Here is a 26,839-nt window from a genome sequence, read left to right on the forward strand (position 1 = left end):
AAAAAAAAAAAACATGGGACAAGGTTTGCAGGCTTGACTTTGGCTGGAGGAGGACATAGGAGGAAAGTCTGAGGGATTAGAGTCAGGAAAAGTCAGGTCAATAAAGACAAAAGCAAATACGGTCTGGAGATTGCTGCATAGTCACTAATAGAATCCAGCATATGTCATTTGTTTGGTGAATCTTTAATGGAGTTTTTTTTCAGGTTTAATTAATATCTTCCTTGTGTTTTACTTATTGTTATTTTTAGTCAAAGAATGAAATTATTTCAAAGTGATATTGTTATTTAGACACAGCAATCAATTGCATCACCTACACATAGCTCAAAGTTGCTGCTTTGTAGAGCCAGAATATTGTGCTCAATTCTGTACTTGTGAAGAAGGGAAAAGTGCTGAAGGATTAATTGCAGAAATATTCCACATGTGAATAGGTGCTTCAAAGGCAAAGGAAAAAGAATTATTTAACATGCACAAAAGAAAGCAAAGGTTATTTGCAGTATATAAAAAATATTTTCTCTGGACTTGTCCAATTATTTTGTTTTAAATTAAAAATTGTCATTCTTCTAGAATTGGACTTCTACAATGAATGGTGATTTGGGCTGAGGCACACTGAAATTTGTAAGGCTGCCTGAAAGTAACCAGGAGTGGGGAAGGAGGAAAGGAAGGACCTTTACCAGCATCCAGTACAGTGCTGGACATATGATTAGTATTGAATGAACAAAATAAATTGTCAACTAAAGACTAGTTATCAGATTAAAGACTGGGGAAAGCCATTCAAATAAATTCAATGGAGCAAATATGTTGGTTCAGCATATGAGATTCATTCATTCATTCATTCCTCATTCTGCCAGTCATGCGTTCATGTATTCATTCATTTAACCAATGTCCAAAAACATTTGTTGAGGCTCGTTTCTGTATCAGATAGATGCAGGGCAAAGAAGTCCTGGTTCACAGCGGCACCCTTCATAATAGACCCAAATTGGAAGTAGACTTCTAGGACTTCACTTGAAAACAATTATGTGCAGGCTGAGCCCGTCATAATGCTATTCTTATATGAATGACAGCTCCACATTTCTGCTGAGAGAAGAGCAAGTGAAAATAGTGTTTAACTGAGTTATTGTGAATAATGTCTGACTTTTACTGAATTATTTTAGATACTGAACGCTGAATTGGGTCCTTTGTCCACACCAATCAAGTCAATCTTAACAATAATTATTCTTGTGTTGCATGGCTTAGAAAACATAGATTCAGAAAGTTTTTGTAAACCTATCTAAGTCACACAAGTATGTGGCAGAATCAGAATTCCAATCTAGATGTGCTTGGCCTGAATCTTGTATTCTTTAATACTCCTCCTATTACAAGAAATTGTCTGGTGTCACTATGGAGAGTCTTCTTTAGAGACATCATTACAAATAGGGTGGTTTATGGGGAGTGTTACATAGAAGCAAAGAAGAATTATATGATATTGCAGGTTCTTTTTAAAATGTATAATTGAATTCTGTGCATTACCAAGTTTGGTGAAAGCTAACCTAGTAGCTGCTTATTAGGAGTTATCAGATTCTATAGAAAGAAGTGGGAAATTTTTATTAATAAGTTTAATGACAACCACAAATGTACTTGCCCTTATGGATAGGCATGTTTATATGTAACAGTGGTTTATTCTTTAGTACAATTTTTATCTATTTAAAAATAATTTTTGCCACATCTCCATGTTATTATTTTATTGACCTAAAAATGGTTCCTTAATTTTTTTACCTTCTTACTTTAATGAGTAGGCTATAGAAAAATATTTTTCAATTAGTTAAAAAGAAACAAATTTAAATTTAAACTATGGATCTACTTGATCAATTAGCTTTTCTTCTGCTTATTATAGCCTCTGAATTTCTGTAGTATATATAGTATTTTATATAATTTGCTATTGTTTTGTGTAAGTTGTGCTTTTGTAAATTCCCTGAGACTAGAGTTCATAATTTACTTTGTGTTAAAGTGGTAATCATATAATTGGTGTCAAAAATTTTTTCTGTTTTTTAGTCTTCAATTGATTGCTGAAGGCAACAAAATGATAGACAAGCCAAGAGCTCCACAGCAGAGGGCAGGGTCTATGTCGTATTCATTTTTGTATCCTCCAGGCCATGATAGTACTTGGTGTATAGCAGCAATTCAAATGACTCTTTCATGAATAAATGAAAGAATGATGCAAAAGACTGAAACTGGAACTTTTCAGAAGAAACAAGGGTGACCAACAAATCTTTGAAAACAGAATCAACCTCTTTCGTGATCAGGGAAATGCAAACTAAAACAAAAGAGATACTGTTTATACCCATCAAAGAGGCAAAATGGAAAAATCTGGCAATAGCAACGGCTGCCAATAATGTAGAACAATGGAAAGTCTTATGCACTAATGGTGGGAGTGTAAATTGGCATAATAAGATAAATTGGAAAACATTTGATATTATCTAAAGTTGGAGATTCCCATACTTGGCAACTCAACCTCTGGGAAATTCCCGCATGTGTGCACCAGATGTGTACAAGAACGTTCACAGCAGCACCATTCATAATAGACCCCAACTAGAAGCAAGTTGACTGTCTATCAAGATTAGAGTGGCTAAATATACCATGGTGTAGTCATACAATGAAATACTACAGAGTCGTATTAAAAAAAAAATGGATTGCATCTCCTCTTATCAACATGATGAATTCCAGGAAAATAATATTTCACTTAATAAGCAAGTCAGATACAGTATAATCCCATATTATATGAAGTTTTAAAATGATAAATTAAAAATATTGTTCATTGATAGACATATAGATTGTAAACTATAAATAAAAGCAAAATAGTGGGGAATGGGGAATGGAGAAGATGGAGAAAAGAAAAAGTACACAAGGGGCTTTCAAAGTACTAGCAGTGCTAAATGCTAAGCTTGGTGGTTGGTACAAAAATATCGATTCTCATTTGATTATTTATACATATATATGTATATGTATATATGTTATGCTATTCTATTAATTCAATACTGAATTAAAATGGAAAATATAAAGAAATGATAGGTAACGTTTGTGCTAACTCTTTCAGATTATGGCATGTAAGCGATATGTAGTTGAGCAAAATTCTACTCCCCTCTATTTCCATAGTTTATAAAGGTGCTTTTTTCTGAAGTAGAAAATTTCCAGGTTGAACTTTCTAAAGTTGTTCTCAAAGGGAGTCAAAAATGGTAAATGTTAAAATAAACCACAAGGTGGCATCCTGGTCTCATGTTTCTCATTCTGATTCTTTAATCAAGTAATCCCACTTTTGAAATGTTGAGGGTTTTTTTCCTTTAGTTTTTTTCTTCTTGTCTCATCAATTGTGTTTTATTTTACTTGTATATACACTGTGCTATCAGATTAAAGACTGGGGAAAGCCATTCAAATAAATTCAATGCGGCATGTAGTCTGGTTCAGCATATGACATTCATTCATTCATTCCTCATTTTGTCATGCATTCATGTATTCATTGATTTAACCAATGTCCAAAAATATTTGTTGAGCCTCTTTTCTGTATCAGATAGATGCAAGGCAAAGAGGTCCTGGAGACTCAATGATGAGCAGAAACATAGTCACTTTCATTTGCTTTGAGTGTGGTGGTGAAGATAGACAGTAATCATGCAATCATAAATTTAAATTGTGACTGACAAAGCCTATGAGGAAGAAAGGAGAAATAGGTGGTTCATATAGTTCTACAGTGAGGTTTTGAACCAGATGGAGATGTCAGAGGAGTGATCCATTTGTTGAGATCTGAAAGATGAAGATGAGTTACCTAGGTAAAAAGGAAAGAAAGGAATATTCATGTAGAAGGAACACGTGCACGGCCTTGTAGCAGGAGGGAGCAAGAATACCAGAGGCTGAAAGAAGCTAGGAAGGCTGGATGGCAAGGCAGAGGCATCAGAGAGAGGTGAACAAGGCCTAGGAAGTAGGGAGGGGACGGCTCTTGCACTGCTGTGTAGTGAGGTGAAGGATTTTGTCTTCACACTAAGAGCATTAGGATGAACCACCCATGCCCAGTCGTGGGTGGTTCAGTAGTTTTGTGAGTACTGTATATATGAAAGATTCTGCGCTGAGTCTTAGTGGCACAACTCTGTTCACCTTTGGGCGATTAGCTTTTTGATAGTGAAGGGACATCACTTGAAAACAGTAATACAATTTCAATCTCAGCCATGCTCATTAGATTCAAGCTTTTTCTTTTAAAGAAACATGACTCCATTGCATTTATTTTGAATCAGACTAAAAACCGTAGCTTTTGAAGACAGGAAACATAGAGTGTGCTATCTTAACAAACAAACCTATCTACCTCACCCACAACAAAATAAAACCCCCTGGCACTTAGAAAAGATATAAAAGAAAATGTTTGCCTTATTGTCACTTTGTCTCAGAAAGAATCATGTATTGGAAATTAGGAGACTTGGATCATGTCACTGTGGGAAAGATGATCTAACTTGGCTGTGACTCCATTTTTTTCATCTGAAAAATGAATCACAGTCTAGTTTATGTTCTTCTAACTCTGAAATTATGCAAATCTGTGAATATATTTATAAAAATCAATATGTACATGTTATTAATTTAATATAAACAGAATGGATATTGAGGGGCTATCTTGGTATGTATTTGAATGAACGTGTATAAGTGGGAAAGCAGAAGTTGTGTATATGACCAAATGAGGCTGGGTGCGGTGGCTCACACCTTTAATCCTGGCACTTTGGGAGGCCGAGGCAGGCGGATCACCTGAGATCAGGAGTTCAAGACCAAACTGGACAACATGGCAAAACCCTGTCTCTACTAAAGATACAAAAAGTTAGCTGGGCAAGGATAATCTGTAATCCTTGCTACTTGGGAGGTTAGGGCAGGAGAATTGCTTGAAGCAGGAGGTAGAGGTTGCAGTGAGCTGAGATTGCACCATTGCACTCCCACCTAGGCTACAAAACAAGACTCTGTCTCAAGAAAAAAAAAAAAAAGGCAAAATGAGACAATGTGGATTTGAAAATATCTTTAATAAATTAAATTTGAATAAGCTGCACTACCATTTCTTGATAGTATACTATGTTTACTATCCTAAAATTCTATTTTGTAGCTGGGTATGGTAGCTTATGCCTGTAATCCTAGCAGTTTGGGAGGCAGAGATCACTTGAACCCAGGAGTTCAAGACCAGCCTGGGAAACATAGCAAACCCCCATCTTAAAAAAAATAATTAGCCAGGCATTGTGCCCCATACCTATAGTCCCAGCTGCTAGGGAGGCAAAGGTGGGATGATTGCTGGAGCCTGGGAGGTCAGGACTGCAGTGAGCTGTGATGGTGCCACTGCATTCCAGCCTGGGTGACAGAACAATACCTTGTCTCAAAACAAAACAAAACTATTTTACTAATGATAAAAACAAAGCTTAGTAACTTGTCCAAAGTTCAGTAATTTGCCCAAAGTCACATAGCCATTATATCTCAAGATGCAACCAGGTCTATCTGACTTCAGAACATGCTCCTTTAGTCTTTATACTTACACTTTTTGAAGAGTTGAGGTATTTTAAAATCACTTATAAATATTGAATAGTGATAAATTCGCTAGAGTTATAAATATGGATTTCAAGTTGCTTATAAGTGGCCTGATGAATAAGCATCAATAATTTTAAGAAGCTCCCACATCTTAAACAAAATTGCTTATCAACTTGATTTAAGTAATTAAACATGCATTTTCCTAGATACGGCTTTGAAGTTGCTGTATTATTAAGCAAACAACTTTCCTGTTAATGTCTTTGCTGTATCAATACAGGATATGCTTACAGAATTTTAACTCTTAAATTATACATTTAACATAACCACTTCTCTCACTGTGTCATATCCTAAGAACAAACAATTTGTAAACTTTGTTTCTTCTTTTGTCCAAGCTCCTGAGAGCAAAGAGGTTGTCTTGTCGGCTGGATCTTGGTGTTTGGAGAAGTGGCTAAATGCATTTATACTGGATTATTGTTCCTGTGTTGTTTTGTCTGTGGCTCCCACTCTTGGGAATCCTTGGGGTTTGAGGATCACATCAAAAAAGTATCTCTTGTATGAGAAATGGTCAGTGTGGCCAGATAATTCATGGGCTGAGTGCTGAGACTCATTCCCATGATCGTCTTGGTCAGGAGGCACTTGGTGTTTTAAGCTTGTTCTCTTGATGCAACACATATGCTTTAAATCTGTTTAATGATTCAACAATAATGGACTCGTGAATACCTTTCAGATGGGCTCAATGGCATCTCAAACTTGCTTACAAGTATCAGTAAAAGATATGTATCACTATAGGCAAGGCTTGTCCACTGACCTTGGCCATACTCTCATCTCCCTTATCAGATGGTCACCAGCTTGCACATGTCTTTTTGGTTTTTGTTTTTGAGATGGGATCTCCCTCTGTCACCCAGGCTGGAGCACAGTGGCACAATCATAGCTCACTGCAGCCTCGAACCCCTGGCTCAAATGAGCTTCCTGCCTCAGCCCCCCAAGTTCTTGGAACTACAGGCACACGTATGCCCAGCTTGCACATGGGTTTTCATGATGTTACCATGCCCAACCATTTGTACTATTTTATGTTTATCTTTCCATTGTCAGAAAGCTGTCAAAACAATAAAATAAATCTAACAGTGGATGCTTGTATTGCTTGCGCCTGTGATAGAAATGTGCTATCATGAGAGTAAAATATGGTCTGTGTGCCTCTGTATTTTGCCCTCACGACTGCAAACACCATCATCTTGCTAGAGCCCCAGAGAAGCCAACTTCATGCAGCTGTGCTGGGACGGACTGATTAGGACAGGGAAAGAGGCCAGTCATTGCTGGCTTAGGGGAATCTCTACCCAAACAGAACTATGCAAAGCTCTGGTCATCTTGCTTTGGTGAAAAAAAAAAGTCTTCAGGTTCTCTGCAATTAAGGAAAAAGGTTAAAAAAGAAATGCTGAAAGACCCAGGAAGGTAAATCCTATTCAGCTTGACAGCTTATAATCAGGAAAGGAGTGGTTAACTCAACTAAGATATTCACTTGTGTTCAGAGTTATAATTTATCACTACACTTACACAAGTAAAACACTATGAATAATAGCCATTCTTTGCAAAATACTTTTTCTTCCGCAATGAGAAAATGTGACTTTGTTTTCACAGTAATGAAAACACAAGACTTACAATGCAAACTTGTTACAAGAAACTTTAGAGTTAAATGCCAAGGTTTTTCAACCTCTTTCTATCCCTTAAATAAAGCTTATAATAAATACATTCTATTACAGGCATATCACACTTCATATGCATGAATCTCTTCATTTCCACACACTGACAGAATGGCAACAGAGGTCAAGAAAACCAAATATTTAGTTTATAGAAGGCTAAGAACTTAGAGGCATATAAAAATTTCTCTGGGCATAAGATTTTTGAAAAATTATGCACATACTAACTATCAAAAACGTTCTTTAACTATAGGCCAAAGAGTTAGGTTAGTTAAAAGGCCCTTTCTGATTACAAGAATTTTTAAAGTGAATGGGTTATTGGACAGGTCTTCATAGGTCAAATGAAAAATTTTATTTTATGGCATATGGACCTATGGTGTATAAACATTCAGAATAATCCAGCATTCTCCCTAAACAACAACAACAACAATTTCTTATCTTTTAGATTCAATGGAAGATTGGAAATGATTTTTTTTTTTCAGATTCAATTTGCTTAGCACCTTAATACTTCACCATTTTGCCACACCTTTGTCAACTACTTTGAGTGAGATTATAGAATTTTCTGTGGTAGCCTTTAGAGGGTAAGTTTGTGGATGAAGAAAAGATAGGTGTAACTTGATTGAAAGTTGAAACTAGAGAACTGCCAAGATAATTTCCCTTTTATGTTACATCATAAACTGGAGTTATTCCTTTTTTCATCCTTTCATATATTAAAAGAGTGAGCTGGAGGTGGGTTTATAACAATACTATAGCTAGATGTACTCTCATCCTTAGTCCAAAGTGATCCCAGGCAGGCTGAAATCCTGGGGAAGTCGGAATAATTCTGAGACCAAAAAAAAGTGATGTCAAAAGCCACAGCCTAGAGATCAGAAGTATGAATTAAGTAGACAGGTCTAGGTTAAGTTAAAGCTCTACCTGCTAGGAATGGCCTTGGACAATTAAGCTTTATTACCCAATTTCTAATATGTAAGTAAATAAACTATTATGACGCTTAAATGAAGAAACAGATTTCAAACACTTAGCATGCGGCTTAGTATAGCGAACAACTGACCTGTATTAGCAGCTTGTGTCATAACTGATTTTCTTTTTCAGACCTGCACCTTGCAATGGGTACTGATTCCAACAGTTAGAGCAGATATTCCCTGACCACTTCCTTTCCTTTGAAGTTAGAAGTAAGGGAGCCTTGGGAAAAAGTACCACCTGGTGCCTAGAGAACCATTTCCCATCTGCCTTTGGCCCCTCACCCAAGATTGTCTATGTAAGCTTAGAGGCTTTTCTTCTTCTAAAGATCTCCCATCTAAGTTCAAAGACTTAGCCTTCCAAATAATATGAGCTATAGTCACAGTTTATGATGTCATGTTTGCTGCAATGCTTTGTTGTAGTTACTGAAATATTCACAGCCTCAGTCAGTGCTTAGATCTTAAAAGAATTATAAGGGGAAGTCAAACTCCATTCTTCAGTAAAATGCAGCAGAACAACTAGAGGTAGTCCCATTGGGTAATGAAAAGTTTAAAAAATACGTCTATCTTTAGATCATTAGGCTTACAAAGCCAACCTAGATTCTCTGATTAGACTAGGACTCTATCCTAATGAGATATTTTAAAAGTAAGTTAAAACAGCCACATTTTAATCTATGTACAACTCCAGCCATGAATTTCTAAAACTGCATTTGAGTACAATGCTGTATTATTGTATTGCCTAAAATCCAAGGTGCATTAAATTTTTTTTTTTTTTTTTACATTCTAGTAATTAGGCAGTTTTATGGTCAATGTATAAAGTTATGTTGTAGTGGTTCTTTTTCTTTAGAAACTGATTTCAACCAATAGTGTATCTTGCAACTAATGGAGACTTAGACTCATGGAAATATGGAATTCTATTTTTTCCCACCCAAATCTCATCTTGAATGAAATTCTAAAATCATATTGCTTTCTGATGATGTTACCTAAGGTGATTAGTCTGGCTTTTTGATAACTTGAGGATTGGCAAAAAGAACAATTTGAATATATAAGAAGGATAGTCTGAAAGGCTTCATTATATTTGATAATACATATGCACAGGTGCATAGGAGAGCCATCTCTCTGATTAATATTCGAATTTTCCCCCAACTGCTTGGGGGCTGAGGTGGGGGGATCACCTGAGCCCAGGAGGTTGAGGCTGCAGTGAGCCATGATCGCACCACTGCACTCCAGCCTGGGTGACAGAGTGAGACTGTCCCTCCTCCAAAAAAATAATATTCGGAATTTTTAATGTTTCAACATCACCTTAAAGTTCCCTCATATTTCTTGAAAAATGAAAGATCATATTTATGATAGTAAAATTTCTGAAGAAAAGCAAAAGCTCCTCCCCATAGCTCCCAGAATCTCCTTTTGTGACTCTCAGTGCACCTCCTTCTTTTGAGAACCCCTGTGAATAGCTAGGGTGGCAGCCATACCTATCACTTTCAGTCTATAGGATTGTACTTTGACATGCTACTACACACCATGCAAACTCAACATATACAGCACAATGCTGGGCACACAGCAGTTATTTTAAAAAATACCTTCTGGCTCACTGATCTGAAATTTAAAAAACCCTGTTCTAATTAGCCATACACACAGCTTTAAACAGTTGAGAAAACACAGATTTCTAAGGGTCGCCTTTTTCCTTTTATCCTTTGAGTTAATTTTGACATAAACTTTTACACAAATAAAAGCAACCATTAATAATTCAAACCCTGAAAATATTTTTTCCCTAAAATAATTTTAAAGGGTATAAACCCTTTTCTATTTTGGTAGCAAACATGAAAATTACCACACCTAAAGGTGGAATACCACCTTCACAAAACACTTGCATGGGAGATGGCAACCTCCAATGGTCAAGTTAATATCGACAGTGAGATATGATGCTAGAAGTCGATCACATGAAATACCCATCATAATTAACTTGAAATCACTGAATTACTGACAATGATTATCTTTAGGAACACCTTCTTATTAACCATGTGGCAAGTTGGTTTGCAAATATTTTAGTTAGCAGAATTGAAAAATAATAAACTGGCTGGGCATGATGGCTCATGCCTATAATCCTAGCACCTTGGGAGGCTGAAACAGGTGAATGAATTGAGGGCAAGAGGTCACATGGTAGGACCCTGACTCTACAAAAAACACAAAAATTTGCTGAGCATGGTGGTGCACGCCTGTGGTCCCAGCTACTTGGGAAGCTGAGGTGGGAGGATCACCTGCCCCTGGGAGGTCAAGGCTGCAGTAAGCCATGATCATATCACCCTATTTCAGCCTGGGTGACAGAGTGAGACCCTGTCTCAAAAAAAAAAAGAATAAAGAAAAAAAAGAAAAAATAAAAATAATAATACATATATACACAAAAAGGAAAAGAAAGGGAAGGAAGCAGAAAGGAAAGGAATTTATCTTAAAACATTTAATTCAAATAAATTTAAAATTCCTGATCTCTAAAAGTCTACATTTCAAAAAGAATGAAAAGTTATCTGAATGCTGACATTACAATAGGCATATGTAAAGGTTTTAAATTTTAAAAATTATATGGCTGTTGTCCACAAATCATGATTATAAAGGAACCACCTAAGACAATTAAATCAATTTTATTTTTTGCTATCTTATTCTATTAGAGCCAATTGAAGATATATGAACCACAGGGCTTATAGACAACAGAAAAAAAGTGATTTGCTTTTGCCCCCCTTCCACCTTTTCATTACCCACTTACAGACAGAAATTAAACTATGTGCTTGATTTTTCAAGACCAGAATAATGTAAAAACCTCCTTTTTCCTTTGTACAAATTGATAGGCAGAATTAAAATCACTTTCATTCTTTTCATGTTGTTTGGCCCAATAGCTTCAGGAGCACTCTAATAGTTTATTTTAGGCCTCACTGAAGTGGAGGGAATATCCATAAAATTTCCACAGCAACAAAAGAAACTGTCATCAAAGCACAGGGGATTTATCATTAGGATGTATATGCCTATCATGTATGTATGTGATGTTTTTAAAACTCTGTACACATGTTTTTGAATTACAACATGTATGACATGTTCAGGCTTATTATCCTACATTTGGTACACTATTTGGAAGTCTTGAATTTGCACTTTTCCAAGAACTGTAGTGAAGACTAAAAGGCAGAGGAAACTGATTAGTTTTTGCCTCCAAATATCTTACCTGCCTATGTTTAGTTTACAAGCTCAGATAAATGTTATTTTCAGGCAAGCTGTGAATTACATAAGTCAAATGATTTTGAAATACATAAAGAAAAGCCATAGCTTGAATTGTTAGTAAATAAAGACCTCTCGAGATTCATGTCGACTTTCCACATAAAAAGTGGAAAGCTACATTTCTGCAAAGCAACTCAACCACATAAAAAACAGTCAAAAAGGACTTCATTTAATTAGTGATATGTAAAGACTCTTGCATAGAAAAAAGTTACAAAGTAATGCAAAAAAGACTAGGTACAGTAATTTTAAAACAAATATTTAAAAGTATAATTTTGCATAATGTTTAACATTCTCATGTTTATTGCTTTCTCCACACAGCAGAGAAATGAACTGCATAATACATGCTGTGTCTCTTATCTTTTAAACATAAACTCTCACGTGCTTGATTTCAACGTATTAAGAGATTATTTTGTCATTAAACAAAAAAAAAAAAAAAAAAAAACAAAAACACAACACCATTACATAGCACTAGTTTAGGCATGGACAAAAATAACTTATGTACATCCCATTGCATACATTCATCTTGCTTTGGGATCAAATGCAATCACTATCTTGACAAAGAGCTTTAAAAACTGTAGCTTTTCTTTTCCCAGTGCTCCTTCCTTGCTTCATCACCTCCAGAAATGTAACTTCTCCCAAAGGGTGACAAGAGTAGATGTTATATTATTAGGAGAAAATGAAGAGGATAAATATATAAAAATAGTCCAAATGAAACTGAATAAATTAATCCAAACTCACACAAACTGGAGAGTTTTCAAGTTGGCATGAATTAAGTAGCTTCTGGTGGGCACATGGTAGGCAACTGCTCTTAGGTGCACTATATAAAGTCAGGTTTATATAAAGCAGCACCATATTTTGAGCCATCCAAAAAATAAAAGTGCCTGCGGGCTTGCAGGCAGAGCAGAAATGCTTGTTAATCTGAGAACTGATGGAATAATTGCTTATACCAAATGCACTGCTAAATATCACCTCTTGGCATGTCTGTACAAAGAAGGCAAACTAAGATAAAACTATGTCTTTCAACTTGAAAATTACATTCAGCAATCATTTTGACCAATAAAACCTGTTAGTTTCAGCAGAATACTCTTCTCTGGCATGGTATTCAAATGTCTGCAGCATATTGTAAGACTTCTGTCCCTTTGCTTTCTTAACCTAACTCCACACTCGTCTTTCCTTGTGCAATGTTTTATATCCAGAAGAAAACTTCCTAAGCTCAGGCACTTACGAAACACGACTCTCTCGCTCTCCTCCCTATGTATTTCCCATCTAGTCTCAAGAGAATTGAGTCAGGGCATTTTTCTTCCCCAGTTCAGACATACTGATGCACTGCTGGAAGGTACGGTCCATATATTTTCCAGGAAACTTCTAATAGTAACAAGTATGAAGTTTTCAAAAGTTGCTGATGTCAGTTACCGAGCTGCCTTAAACCAAACAAAAAGGGGAGAGAGACAAAAAGAGAATACCACATTTCCACTCGTGAGGTTTGTGTCTCAAACAGCTTTATTGTTCCTTTGTGGATCTGTCGGCATCTGTATGGCTACCTTCAGGGTGCAGAGGTTTTAGGCTGACTCTGAAATGGAGGACATTATTACTATTGCAAGAAGTTCAAGAAAAATTTAAAAAGCTCCAACTTCTGTCCCCCAGGGTCGGTAAGGTTTACTGTTTGTTCCACTGCTGGTCTGCTGAGGACTGGACGTGGCTGATACTGACAAGGGTGGGCTGATGGCTGTGGCCGCAGCTACTGCTGCTGCTGCGTTTGGGGGAAGCATGGGGAATGCTCCCGCAAAGGACAGAGGAAAGCTGTGCGCAGCCGCAGTGGCTGCTGCGGCTGCGGCGTGGACGGTGGCCGAGAGGGACAAGAGAGACGTGGAGAGAGGTGGCACGCAGGGGGCGACGCTGCCCGTGGATGGCATTCGGAGGGCTGAATCCGCGTGGGCAAACGTGGCCGTGAGGAGAGCAGAGCCGTGGGCAGGAGGCACTTCTGAAGTTGTGGAGAGGCGACAAGGGGTGGACTCCGAGGCGTGGAGACCGTTGGGCTGGAGCAGGGCTGTGGGCAGGTGGTGGAAGGTGGCGGCCCAGTGATGCGGGTGGAGGGGGTGATGGTGGTGGGCCATGGAGGATGTCATGGCCGCCGCCTCCCGCTGGGAGGCGCAAGTGCTGAGATGAGACACAAGCCGCACCCGCAGGGGATCCGAGGAGTCCAGGCCTTCCACGGAGCTCAGGTACCGTGCCACTTCTGTTAGGCACTCTCGGAATCCGATGCTCATGAAGTCCATGGCAAGAGCGTGTGCGTCAAAGTAGCCTAAAAGTGGGTTTGAGCAAAGTGGGGGGCAGGAGAGAGATTGAGAGATAGAGACGAGAGAGAGAGAGAGAGAGAGAGAGAGAGAGAGAGAGAGAGAGAGAGAGAGATGAGAAAATGGTACAGTTAAGAATAACTACCCCATGATGTTCCACTCTGTCCTTCAGAAGACTGAAGTGGAACGATAATCCTTTCTGAAAATATTGCCAGCTATTTATGGTTTTAATTTTTTGCAGAAGTTAAGAAAGTATACTTTGCCACTCACATGTGTGACAACTCGGGCAATGCAATATACTACAGTTGTTCTTGCAGCTAAATATCACAGTGGGGAAAAAAAATAAGAACATCCACGTTTGAAACACTTCCAGAGAAAGAAATGGGGTCTCCCCTTTTGTATTGTGGGATAGTGAAATTCCCCAGGAAACGTTTTTGTGGAATTATAGAGTTCCAGTCTCTCTGTCTCTCTCACATGAGTTGGAGATTAAAGGGCTTATCTGAAACATCTTTACTCTCTTGGCATTTTAACAGAGATGCAAGTGCATCTTAGCAGCTTGAGGACTTTCAAAATGTGCTAGAATCGCAATAAATTCATAAATGCTCCTTGACTCACAATGTTTTTTATCAACAAAGTGAAAACATCTTGTCATAACTTTGTATAAAAAATTTAATGAAAACAAAATGAGTTTGTTTTTTTTTTTAATTGGTTTCTTATTTGAAGATCTTATTTTTCTGTCAGTCATATAAGGCTAAGTTCCTGGTATGAAAACACTATAGGTTAACTCTTAGTTTTTCTGAAGTTCAAATATATGTCCTTACATTTTTCTGGTATACGCCCAACAAAAGAATGTATATTAATTTTGTCAGTGTATATGCATGTACTCTTATACCTATAGTTACTACCCTAAAAATGGCTAGAGCTTGGTCACATTTATCTGAGTCTCTGCCCAAAGATAATACATTAGAATAGAAAATAATGTTGGCGGGCGTGGTGGCTCAAGCCTGTAATCCCAGCACTTTGGGAGGCCAAGGCAGGCCGATCACGAGGTCAAGAGTTCGAGACCAGCCGGACCAATATGGTGAAACCCTGTCTCTACTAAAAATACAAAAATTAGCTGGGCATGGTGCCATGCACCATGCACCATCCCAGCTACTACGGAGACTGAGGCAGGAGAATCACTTGAATCCAGGAGGCGGAGGTTGCGGTGCCATGCACCATGTACTATCCCAGCTACTAGGGAGACTGAGGCAGAAGAATCACTTGAATCCGGGAGGCGGAGGTTGCGGTGAGCCAAGAGCATGCCATTGCACTCCAGCCTAGGCAACAGAGTGAGACTCTGTCTCAAAAAAAAAAAAAAAAGGAAACAATAATGTCTAATTTAGGGTACAATAATAATCAGATATTTAGGGAAATATTACCTACTTTGAATGAGTAATCTCTAGTATGTACAAACAGATTTTTCATTTCATTTACCACTTGTAAAAAAGCAATTTTCAAATCAAAAGTTTAGTCTATTCATTTTTCGGATGTGTACCTACATAAGAAATATCACAAGGTTATTTATTAACTTATTTATTTAGACAGAGTCTCACTCTGTTGCCCAGGCTAGAATGCAGTGGCTTGATCGCTGCAACCTCTGCCTCCCAGGTTCAAGCGATTCTCCTGCCTCAGCCTCCTGAGTAGCTGGGACTGCAGGCACATGCCAACACAACTGTCTAATTTTTGTATTTTTAGTAGACACAGGGTTTCAGCATGTTGGTCAGGCTGGTCTCGAGCTCCTGACCTCATGATCCGCCTGCCTTGGCCTCCCAAGTGCTGAGATTACAGGCATGAGCCACTGCACCCAGCCCTAACTTATTTGAGACAGAGTCTCACTCTGTCACCCAGGCTGGAGTGCAGTGGCCCAATCACAGCTCACTGCAGGCTCCATCTCCCAGGCTCACGTTATCTTCCTGCCTCAGCCTCCTGAGTAGCTGGGACTACAGGCATGCACTACCATGCCTGCTAATTTGATTTTTAGTAGAGACAAGATCTCGCTATGTTGCTCAGACTGGTCTAGAACTCCTGAACTCAAGCAATCCTGCTGTCTTGGCTTCCCAAAGGGCTGGGATTACAGGCATGAGCCACCACACCCAGCAGTTATTTTTATCTAAAGCATTTACTACATTATCTGTTTATATTTTTGCTGATCAAAGTATTACCTGTTTAATCATCACCTATTAAAAACTAGACTATCTTAATCTGTAATCAAAGAGCTTTGGAAATAGTAGTCACATATATTCAAAATCCTAAAGCTAAAATTCCAACAATTTGGAAGTCCCCAAAAGATACTTGTGGCAAATATACACAGTATTAAAACAGAAACAACAACAGTACAAAGCTGATTACCAAGAGAATACCATGAAATATGGAAGATCAGCAGCAAAAATAGTTATCATCCCAGGACTCTGACATAGTTAGCAAACACAGCCCCTTGAATTAGGATGAAACGTTATCCCTGAAGAAGAAGTATTCAAGTAAGATTTCACATTTTGGTCCTCAGGGTTCTCTCTAGGGCTTTGCAGACTTCTGACTCCCATGAAAGAAAGATGGGGGTAATGAATAGAATAGATAGTGTCCAGAAATCCAGAGGGATTTCGAAGCTTAGGTTATTCTACTAAATCCTCTCTAGATACTATTGTCATACCAAGACAGACTGTTAAGAATGACCTACCAGAATTGGAGCCCCAAGAGCTTCTAAGAATTTTCTTTACTGGTCATGAAGTAATTGAAATTTGTGGTTTGCCTGCTATGTTGTTGTATATGGCTGAGCTTTCTGTTGTATCTTAATGAATATAAATTATGTAATTCCTATGCTATTGTGAACTTCAGAGGGAAATAAGTAGCTGTCTTTTGTGAATGGATCTTGGGCCAACAGTAACATACATGTTCATACCACTTCCTCTGTGCCAGCACTATCCTCTGGGCGTTAAGTGAATTAACTTGCAACAGGCTTATGAGTTATAGTATAGATAATATAACTGTCCTCTTTTTACAGATGATAAAACTGGAGCTCCAGGGGTCAGTAATTTACCCAAAGTCACAGAGCTAATCAATGGCAGAACCAGGATTTGAAATCACGCAATCCAGCTACAGATGCGACGCCCTTCACCACTGTACTATGAGGCAGCTGGAAGTCTTTTCCAGTGCTAGCCCAAACCACCAGCTCCCTTCTTGAAGGCCATTCTCCAGTGCAATGACATCTTCAGTGACCTGACAGTCTGGCAGCGTGTATGGCGCCTACTTGGAAATGTCTGTTCACAAACTATTCTGGGACAAATTTTAGGACTGTCCAGGTAGCCAAGAATAGCAACCAAGATGGAACTTAGTTTTTATAATAAAGCCTAAGAACAATATTACTTTTTACAAGTACTGCTCCTGCCAAATATTTGAAACCCTGATAAGAAAACTTAGACTTGTGGCTAACAATCATAAGGGAAATAAAGCAATCAAACAAATTTTCTTGCAGCATGACTAATTCAGTCAGTCTCTTAACATCCTGAGGTAACAGTTGTAGAGACAGGATCATGGGGCTGCAGGGGGCTTTGGCGCTTATTCTGCTAGTGTAGCCCTCAAAGTACAGCAGACTACTTTTATCTTAGGTCAAAGGCACAGCAACAGTCAACCTAGATGGGATCATTGGCTTTGGTGATTTAATCAAATTATCTTGTCCATTATGTAAGAACGTTTGCATCTCAGGCCACTGTATCTCAGGCCACTGTACCTCACTCAGGATGGTTCCTTGAGAAGGTACAATCTGGGGTAACTCAACCCATTGGGGCTTCTCTATACAATGGTTACCCTCCCTCCCTGCTAGACACAGGTAAAAGATGGTTAAGATCAGGGCTGATGTCCTAGGGATCCTCAACGGTATGGCTGTATAGGAGTTAAATACTGGTAAACAGTTACTTCCCTCCAATGCCCTGCCTCTGCCCTGATCTAGGACCCATATACTATGTAGTAAAAGGTTAATGCTGAGCACAGGGAGGCCTGCAGGATTTAGTTGCAGCCCTTAAATCCGTGTGACACCTTCTCCTTATTCAGTTGTTAAATATACTGAATAACACCCTTAGCTAAGGTGAATATCAAAGGATTCTTCGAAGGATGAAAAAGATTCAGAGGGGCAAAATCAAGTCTCAGTTGTGATGTGAAAGTCGGATAATGAAATCTGAGTGAACTAGGATCTCAAAGCTATTTTTAGCACGAGATGAGAGATCGTCTCTCACCACCTTGACAATTTCTCCCTAAGTCACTATCTAGTACGGAGGGCACCTCTCCAGGGCCCTGGACCTGGAGTGCCTGCTCCTGTTTGCTTTCCCCAGGAATGACTCTGCTCCATTAATGGCTTCTAGTACAGAGACTTCCTACCTGCACTTCAACTATTCTGTTTGGTTTCAATTCAAGACCAACCAAAATCTAAAGGCAATAATGAAAAGAACTCTAGAGTCATTTCCTTTGGAATAGCTGAATTATTTTCAGTCTTAGCTTTCACTTAATGTAGAAGAAGAACAAGCAGTAGGAAGAAAGAAGGGGGAGGATAGAATTGCATCTAACCTCCTGTTTATGTTTGGATGTTTGTGTTTGTGTGTTTTTTTCTTTCTGTACAGATTCCAGCATGCGCTTCTTAAGTCCTAAACAAATCTCGGACCAGGCTGCTCTGAATGAAGCTTTACTCCCACAGTATTATGAAAGCAAACACAAGCCCAGGGTCAAGTGCTTCTTTTGTTCCAGAAGTTCTTTCCCACGAGTTCAATCCTGCCATTAGCATTGATTTCCACGGCTTTAATCTGGGGCCGCCTATCCCAGCTTGTTAAAGAACTGTTCAACTATGACTTCCTTACAATATTAGGGGAATAACATGAAAAGAGAAAGGTAAAAAAGGCGAAAAAAAATGAAGTCATCTACTTACCTTTACCCCCTGTTGCCTGAAGCATCTTCAAATGATCCACTGTCATTTGCAATATTTCAGCTTTTTCTAACTTTGCAGATCCCTTCATAAATAAATATTATCATATATTAATTATACTAATATACTAATTTGAAACATTATACACTGAATTTAGCATTATGGCTTCTCACTAAACAATTCTAAGTTTTATTTTTTCACAGAAAATTTTGAATTCTTTCCAAACTTTATATGAAAGCACTAATTAATGTCATACCTAATGACAGGTATTTGCTATTTTAACTTTTAGAGACTAAAAGAAAGTAGAATGACTTTTAAAAATCATAAGAATAATTATTCTCCTAAGATCACCACAGCAAAACTATTTCAATTGCAAAAATCTCAAACTTTGCATTCAATCTGTATCTTGGTTAATAATAATATGTTTTATTACGGGGCATGGATAGTCTTCTATAAAGCCAAAGTCTAGAGGAGTTGAATAACAACTCAAGAAGATAAGGAGATAGGATTTTAGCGATTTATTGTTGAACTTTTTAAAAATAGAAAATTCTAATAAGCCTTCTCACAGGCCTACTAAATTCTGAAATAAGGAATTCACATTAGAACAATATAATTGGATCTGCATTTCCAGCAGATCCAAAAATTTTAAAAGGGGAAGATTTTTAAGGTTTTTCTCCAATAATTACCAGCAGGTGTCACTGTGAATTTCTAAGCTCACAAACAAGAAGCAATAATTTACTGTTTACCTAGGAAGCATGTTAAATGCTTAAGGATTTTTGAACTTTTTAAAATAGTTCTTAATAAAATTGTCTTGCAAATATATTTTTATGTCGCTGCTTTTCAAAATAAGGAAACCTCTGGTAACCAATTGAAATAGAAATGTGCCATTTCAAACTGTCTGGGGAGGGGGGCTGTGGGTGGCTTCTTATTTCCTGGAAGAGCTAAATAATTATACCAATATGTTCTCATTTTTTTTTCTTTTTAAGGATACTAAGGTTTATTTCAGGTCCCTGTGCTTTACTTGTTCTGTGAAAATTATCAGCACCACATACAGTGAGAGTGCCAGAGTTATTTAACTGCTCTAAAGAACACTCCTCTAATCATATTGTGACAGGGCCAACACACTAGGGTTGGTAGCCAGGTTCTGCAAATGGGAGCGCTTGTGTTTATGGTAACTAAGTGCCAAACAACTGAGGTTTGCTTTTAAGGTTTAAGTCAATATTTAAGAAAAAAAAAATCTAACAAACCAAGAAAAGAAAAATACCAAACAGACTTCTCCTCATTCTGCAGACCTTTCAGTACTCCAAATTTTAATAACATCATTGATTACTGGCATTTTCACTTGAAGCGGATTGGCACTGAAAATGCCACTATATCGAAACTACAATTTCCACATTATTTTTAGTTGATCAAAGACAGTCTCTGCATATAGATTGGGTGTCTTTTTTTGTCTTAAAAAATGTATAACCAGTAGCATATTATGTTTTGTACTTTGTCAGTGTTTAACTTTTCCATGACAATGGTCCCAAGTAGATTCAGTAAAGTCAGTAATAATTGAAACTGCAGTTTCTGGATAATTTCCAAGGACTTTGTAGGGCTTGTTTTATAATGTTTGCAGATTCATGAAGTAAACAAACAAAATGGAATAAACAAACAACTGCTGTCTTATACCCTACTGGAATTAAATTGAAAGTATTTTCAACAAGGTCATGCTGCCATGTCCTTTGAAAGACGCTCTTAGAAATCTGTCATTAGCCATTGTGGCAGGGGGAGAGCCATGACTTTTCTAAAACCACAAAAGAAGATTTAAACATTTGGCTTTCTACTTTTCTAAGTGTGCAAAATCTTTTCCTTTCTTTTTTTTTGGTAAAGGAATACTTGAACTATGAAAAGGGGCATTTATGACTAATTCCGTTTTTACTAAACTTCTAGAAAGATGCCCCAAATCAAACAGCGTTCTACCAACCAAGGGATTAAAAATGAAAACAAATAGCTTGATAAATACATTTTGTATTATTATTTAGGAAATAGAGCTAGAGATATTACTTCTTGGGCTCTGATTATTTTATAATTAAAAAGATTGCTTTTTAGAAACATTTTGAGAAAAAAAAGATGTTTCATTATTTTTTTTTGAAGAACAGCACAGTTTTAAATAAAACCACTACTGGTATTCATAGAAGGAACAGAGAAAGCATGAACACTGTTACCCTTAAGGGGAAAATAAGCTAAAGAATGGAAATGTTTTTCAAGTTCATGATGGATTATGTTTTTAATAGTTTTGCCACAACAAAGCATTTTATTGAAATAGCTGCTCTGTGCCAGATCAGGGCACATACACCATTATTTTAACGAGCTTTAACAAGAACCCACATTCCCAGATGAGCGAATCAAATTGTTTGAGCTTTTTTGGAGAGGGCTTGGGGGAGTTCGTGGAGGGGCTAGCTTACTTGTTTTTCAAAAGCAGTTGGCACAAGTCTTCTCAACTCAGATAAACTGTTATTTATTCGATCCCGACGCCTTTTCTCTATAATCTATCCAAAAGAAGCAAATAACAAAAGTTTATGAATTCACACATGATAAAATTACTCAAATGGAAAAATATAACTGTTAAACACTAGTATGAGTTACATGAAATAAAAAGGAGGAAAAATCACATACCCCTCTCCTTTTCTTTCTTGCCATAATCTGAGATGCTGTTGTTGGAGAATTCAATCTAATCACAGAGCTAGTACTTTGTCTATGAAATAAGAAGAGTATGTCAGGTGCTGCATTAACATAACAATAGTTTCTTCTGGGTACTTGGTGGTGCCCATTAAATATTCAGAATGATTCCATAGTTCAAATCTGCCTTATTTTATTCTTAGTTCTGCTTCTCTCTTAACACTTTTGCTTTTTAAAAAATGGGTAATCCAGATGCTAACCCATTGGCCAAAATGTCCCAGAATTTTTATTTGAGTCTCCCAGTGAAATAATTATGGGCAGTTAGGGTGAGAAGTTAGATATTAGCACTTCTTAGTTCCACTCATATATATTTTACAGTCAGCTAATTTCCTCAAATAGCTTCCCTTCTCCCTCCTGTCAGGCACACTGAACAAAGTAATGATACTTTTTCAAATCAAGGTTATGTTAAGCACTGCTATCAAACAGATGTGCAGTTGTCACACATCAAACTCTTGTCTCTAGGTGCAGACTTTAAAATAAATAGAAGTTTCAAAACTTCAGTTGGTCATATGTCGCAACAGGAAAAAATGGACAAAAGGTGTTTTGCATGCTAATCTTCCAAAAATATACCCTAAATATGCCACTGATAGGAAAATTAAAACTCATTTTACTACTAGGTGAATGTTTTACTTTAAAAATGAAACTGTTGGTGTGTCTCAGCGTTCAGGCTTAGCTTAAATCTCTAGAAGCTGCAATTTACCTTGGATTTACTAATGAAAAGGTATTTTTATATTGAAAGTTCAATCAGAGTATTATTTGGTCACATAATTTTTATAGTCCTTTCTAGTTTTTATCTGTTTCTCTTCATAATTCATGGATACTACACTTCTTTGTGTTCTCAAATTCCCCAGGTTCCTGTTATTTGTTCTCTTTCATTCTAGAAACGCTGCACGCACCAGGTTGCTATTACCTCACCTTCTCCTTTCTGGGTCTTATTTCTGAATTACCTGTCCCCCACATTTTCACCCCTTCTTCATGGGTTTCACCTTTCCTGTGATAGCTTCTGTTTTTCAGACCTCATTTTTAAAGATGGCGCAAGAACACTTTAATAATTAGATACTTGAACCGTTGGTCTCATGCAAATATCTTTGCTCTTACAGATTTCAGGCTTTGCTTTGTATGTATTGGAATAACAATATGAAAGAAAACCAGTTTTCCAAAGGTAGGAAGAATTTCCTTCTTTGAGTGACAGCTGCAGATAAATAATTAAGGTGCTTCTGGGGATGCCAATTAGAAGTAATTATCATTTGACCCGCCTTGGCTCTAAAATGCCTCGGTAATCTCCCTCTGTCACAGGAAAGTGGAGGTCTGTCTTCTGTGATTACGACACCGATCTCTTCCAGACTTGAGAACAAACAGTCAAAGAAATGATGATGCCCTTTCCGATCCTTAACATCTGTCACTCACTCTTGGGTTGGCCAAATCACACACGGTCAACCTGCAAAGCTCAACCCACTTAGCCTTGAAATCACAGGTTGCTCTAATTCCTCCAAAAATCAGGTCGTGATTTCGGTATCTCTAAAAATTAAAAATCAAATTGTTTTTATTTTCTCCTGATCTATTTTGAAAGTGCACCCAAATGCGGTTTCAGCGGCTGGGCCACCGCCTGTCGCCCGGACGTTGCCGTTCGCGCGTCCAACTCTGACAGCCAGGACCCTCCCTCGCCAACTCCGGCGCCCTGCCTTTCAGTGGCGTCTCCCATCCAGGCCACTCCGCCCCTACGGTGAAAATCCACATCCCTTGCCCCATCCCAACTCACGCTCTGGGCGCCCACTACTCAAACTTTCTCGGGCAAAACTTTCCTTCTCCGCCCAGGTGCTGCTGAGAGTAGCCTCGGGATTTCCAGGGGGCCCCGCGTGCACCAAACTTCCCGACGCCCCCGAGCTCTGTGGCCGCTCCTGCCGAGCCCGCGCTCACCCGGAGTAATTGTTCTCGCTCCCCACGTCGATGGTCTCGTCCATGTCGCTCTCAGAGGTCGTCTCGTCGCAGGGGCGCTTCATGCCGGCGAAGACCGCGCGGGGCGCAGCCCGGCCGGAAGCTCAATCGACGAGCAGGGCGCAGCACCCTCGCGCCCGCCTCCTCCCTCCCCGGGCCTGGGCAGGCGCGGCTCCGGCGGCGGTGGGGTCGGCTCCTAGCAGCTCTTTCCCACGCCGCTACTCTGCTCTGCTGCAAGAGCCGGCGCCGGCCACGCCCCCTGCGCGGGTGGGGCCACCTCGCCCGCCCCCGCGCTCCAGTCCCGACGGTCCGCCCGGCACCGCCTCCTCACTGGTCGGCGTGGCCCGCGATTGGCTGGGCCACGGGGCGGGGCTGCGCTCGCACAGGCCCGCGGGGAGGCTCTGGCCGAGGCGTGGGAACTCGGCCGCGGACCTGGGACCCCGGCGCTGTGCGCTGGCGGGCAGCGGCCGGGGAGAGCGTGAGCGCGGTCTTGCTAACGCCTGCCGGGGGAGCGCGCGGGCGCCAACGCGGGCGCTGCGGGGGCGGGCCGGTGAGGGGCGGGCCCTGGACCTCGGGTTGCAGCCCTCCTCCGCGCCCCGCGGTGTCGCGGGCGAAGTTTCAGTCCTGAGTGTAAAGAATAACCCCGAGCGCGTGGCTGAGTGCGAGCGGGCGCGTGTGACGTCGGGAGTCGTCGCGGCTTCTCCGGCTGCCCCACTCGGTGGTTGACTGGCTGACCCAAGCGGTCACATTTGCCCTCTGGGGCTTTTGAAAACTTTAGCTCAAAATTGCTTTTCCGTCTGACAACTCCCGAGGCTACTTCCGCGGCCTCCGGGCTGTTTCTTGTGAGGTCGCGAGTTTTTCCGATCAGGTCGGTCCGCCACGCTGTGATTTCTGGTTTGCGATCCATCAGTTACTTCCACTGGGTCTTCGGCCCCCAGGGACTGTGGATCCTAGACCCTGAGGAGTAGCCGTTGGACTGGAGCTGTGTCAGCTCCGATGGTAGGAAGGACTAGAGTAATGACGCGGGTGTTTCAGGACATAATCGTAGTAGATTTTCAAGTTCGAGTTTTTCGGGCGTGGATTATTCAGATAATTGCCTCCATTCTCCTTCCAGTCTCCCTGGTGGGTGTACTCGCAGCCGCAGAGTTAAGAATCTGGCAAGTGAGGATTGGCCCTTGGAAATTAAATTTGGTTTCTAAAGTTCGAATTCGTGTCCAGCAGTTCGTGCCTCGGACAACGTGCCTTGTGTAAAACTCGAGCTGTGCGTTCAAAACATGTTTTACGGCTGCAGGTTCTCTCCACGTTCTGTAGGAGGTTTGAACCGGCCACCTGGCTGTGAAGCTGAGGGGGAAGGCACTGAGCGAGACCCAGCCGGGCGCGCGGGGGTCCGCTCGCCCGCTCCGGCGCGGCGGTGCCTATAGAGACGGGCGGCGGCTCCACACGTTAGCGGGGCCGCTTGGTCCACAGTGGAGAGAGAGCCTCTGAGAAAGGGGCGTCTATCGATCCCCACAACCCTCCGTCACGGGGATTAATACCTTCCTGGGGATCGGCCCAGGGCGTCCCTTTGACACTCCGTTCTCTGTCGACACAAGCCCGGCGCGGGGCGGGGAGAAGAGGAAAGGACGTTACCGGAAAAGACGGGACCCTGGCAGGGTTTGGACCAGGAGAGCGGAGGACCTGCGGCCAGCGTGCTAGGCCCTTATTGGAACACAACTCCCCTTCCCCACACACTCAAATCTCTTTTGCGTGATCCCCACCGCCATGCCTTCAATAACCGTGTGAATCGTTACATCCTGGCTTCTGAAACTTAACCCCGGGCAAAGCACACACCCAGCGGGACCGGGTGGGGCTAGATGGGGTCCGCATCCAGCTGCGGGGCCACGGGGCTCGGTGAACCCCAGCTCTCCTGTCGGCCTCAGGACAGGTGCTGGGTCGGCGCGGGGTTCGGGGCCTTAGGTCGGCTGCACTAGGGCGGCCTGAGCACGCTGCGCGGAGCAGGGCAGGCCAGCACCCCGACGCAGTCCACGCTCCGACCCCGCAATCCAGCGGTGACGAGCCTGACGTGCGCCGGTTGCCTGCCACCTCCCTGCCCAAGCGCGGCAAGCCAGTACGTCCCGGCCACTGGTGAACGCGCCGCTGGCGAACTCGATCGTCACAACTTTCCGTGAGGGCTGCACTTTTTTCTGAATGCAAATACCTACAGGTGCAATTAATGTTTGCCACAGGAGCAATTAGTGGGCGCGTCCAAACGCCCGAGGCAAAACCTGAGATCATCACTGAAAAAAAAATCTAACGGTTCTTTGCCACTATACTAGTGTATTTAATTAAAATGATTGCGAAAAATTGGAAAGAGGGAAACGATTTGCTGGCAATTAAGTAGCAACTGGTTAAAGTTTTTTCATATTTGTCTTTGAAGACTTAACTGCTGTAGTATGTATAAAGAAGAATATAGCAGGGACGTTCGAAAGCACACACGGAATCTTGTGTCTGTTTAAAAATTTTTTAAGCAAAGAAGATCACATTTTAAAAGCATTTAAAACAGTGCCTGGTATATAGTAAGCGCCATAGAAATCTTGCATAGGGCAAGACAGCTCAGGATTTTTGAACGCTATCAAAAGAATATGCTTATTTATCTGAAAAACATAATGGCAATTAGGCAGCACGACATTTCTCCATTAGGTTGTTTATTCCCTTCAACTATTTATCCATTTGCCTGTCCCCTGCTTGAGCGCCCGATCTGTCTATAACCGAAAGCGCGTTTCGGGTCAGAGACAGAAACAGACAGAGGAAACTTTTTAAAGCGCCCCCTCCGACTTAAATACCGTAGTGATTGGAGGTGGGGAGTGGGGTGGGGAGATGTAGCGGTGGCGTGTGCGGAGAGAAAGAAAAGGGAAAGAATAAGGGAACTGCGGGATTTCCAGCCTCCCCGCCCCTCTGCGACAACCTTTTCAGCGAAAGTGAAGGCGAAGAAAGAAAAGATGTCCGCGCGCAGAGCAAACCGCAGTTCTTTCCTTTCTTTCTTTTTGAAAGATTTGTACCATGAGTTAATTACACCAAGAGATACGAGGGACTTTATTAGAAAGGAGATCCCATTAGGAAAGAAAGCCCAGGACGGCAGATCTAAAGGGAATGCAGAAGGGAAGACTCAGATGCCTTCCCGAAATTGGTCACCTAGCCTGTGTTTTGAGCTAAGTGCTATTTAACTTGATGGTGTGGGAGTGAGATGTTGAATGCCGAGATCTGGAAATACCAGATTCAGTGGTCCTGTTCCTCCTCCCCAATTCTTTTCACACCCATTTAATAAAAAGTTACAGTTTTTACACCTGTATTGACACATCTGGTGATGTTGGCCAAGTATTATCTTGTCCCACAAATTTTGAGTTTTGTTGCTATAATTCTAACACTTTTTTGGAACGAACCGGGATTTTAAAAATTATTATTCTTGATCTGCTTTTTGCTTCATTTAGAGCCCTCTGGTTTTTCAAAACCGACTGTCATACTTTGTTATTTGTT

At 40.4% G+C, this 26,839-nt stretch overlaps 1 protein-coding gene and 1 long non-coding RNA gene across 4 annotated transcripts; one reads left to right on the plus strand and one right to left on the minus strand.

Annotated features, from left to right (window-relative positions):
* Nucleotides 1–11,576: 11,576 nt before the first annotated feature.
* HEY2 (hes related family bHLH transcription factor with YRPW motif 2) lies at nucleotides 11,577–23,606 on the minus strand. 2 transcript variants are annotated; one of them, XM_017533342.2, is made up of 5 exons: nucleotides 23,309–23,606; nucleotides 21,329–21,407; nucleotides 21,118–21,201; nucleotides 18,674–18,755; nucleotides 11,577–13,730 (listed from the first exon to the last, which is right to left on the minus strand). In XM_017533342.2, the coding sequence occupies exons 1-5, from the start codon at nucleotides 23,389–23,391 to the stop codon at nucleotides 13,045–13,047; spliced, it is 1,014 nt and encodes a 337-aa protein (XP_017388831.1). In that variant the 5' UTR covers nucleotides 23,392–23,606; the 3' UTR covers nucleotides 11,577–13,044. The 2 variants fall into 2 exon arrangements, with proteins under 2 accessions (XP_017388831.1, XP_017388833.1); XM_017533344.2 differs by lacking the exon at nucleotides 23,309–23,606 and adding an exon at nucleotides 23,151–23,293.
* On the plus strand, nucleotides 13,561–18,679 carry LOC108307849. Of its 2 annotated transcripts, XR_001826708.2 has the most exons (3): nucleotides 13,561–13,650; nucleotides 16,763–17,526; nucleotides 18,372–18,679. It is a non-coding gene; the product is annotated as an uncharacterized LOC108307849 (long non-coding RNA). The 2 variants fall into 2 exon arrangements; XR_005201097.1 differs by having other exon boundaries at nucleotides 16,763–18,647.
* Nucleotides 23,607–26,839: the final 3,233 nt, after the last annotated feature.

Source organism: Cebus imitator, unplaced genomic scaffold (assembly GCF_001604975.1).
Source record: "Cebus imitator isolate Cc_AM_T3 unplaced genomic scaffold, Cebus_imitator-1.0 Scaffold81, whole genome shotgun sequence".
NCBI classification, from domain to species: Eukaryota; Metazoa; Chordata; class Mammalia; order Primates; family Cebidae; genus Cebus; species Cebus imitator.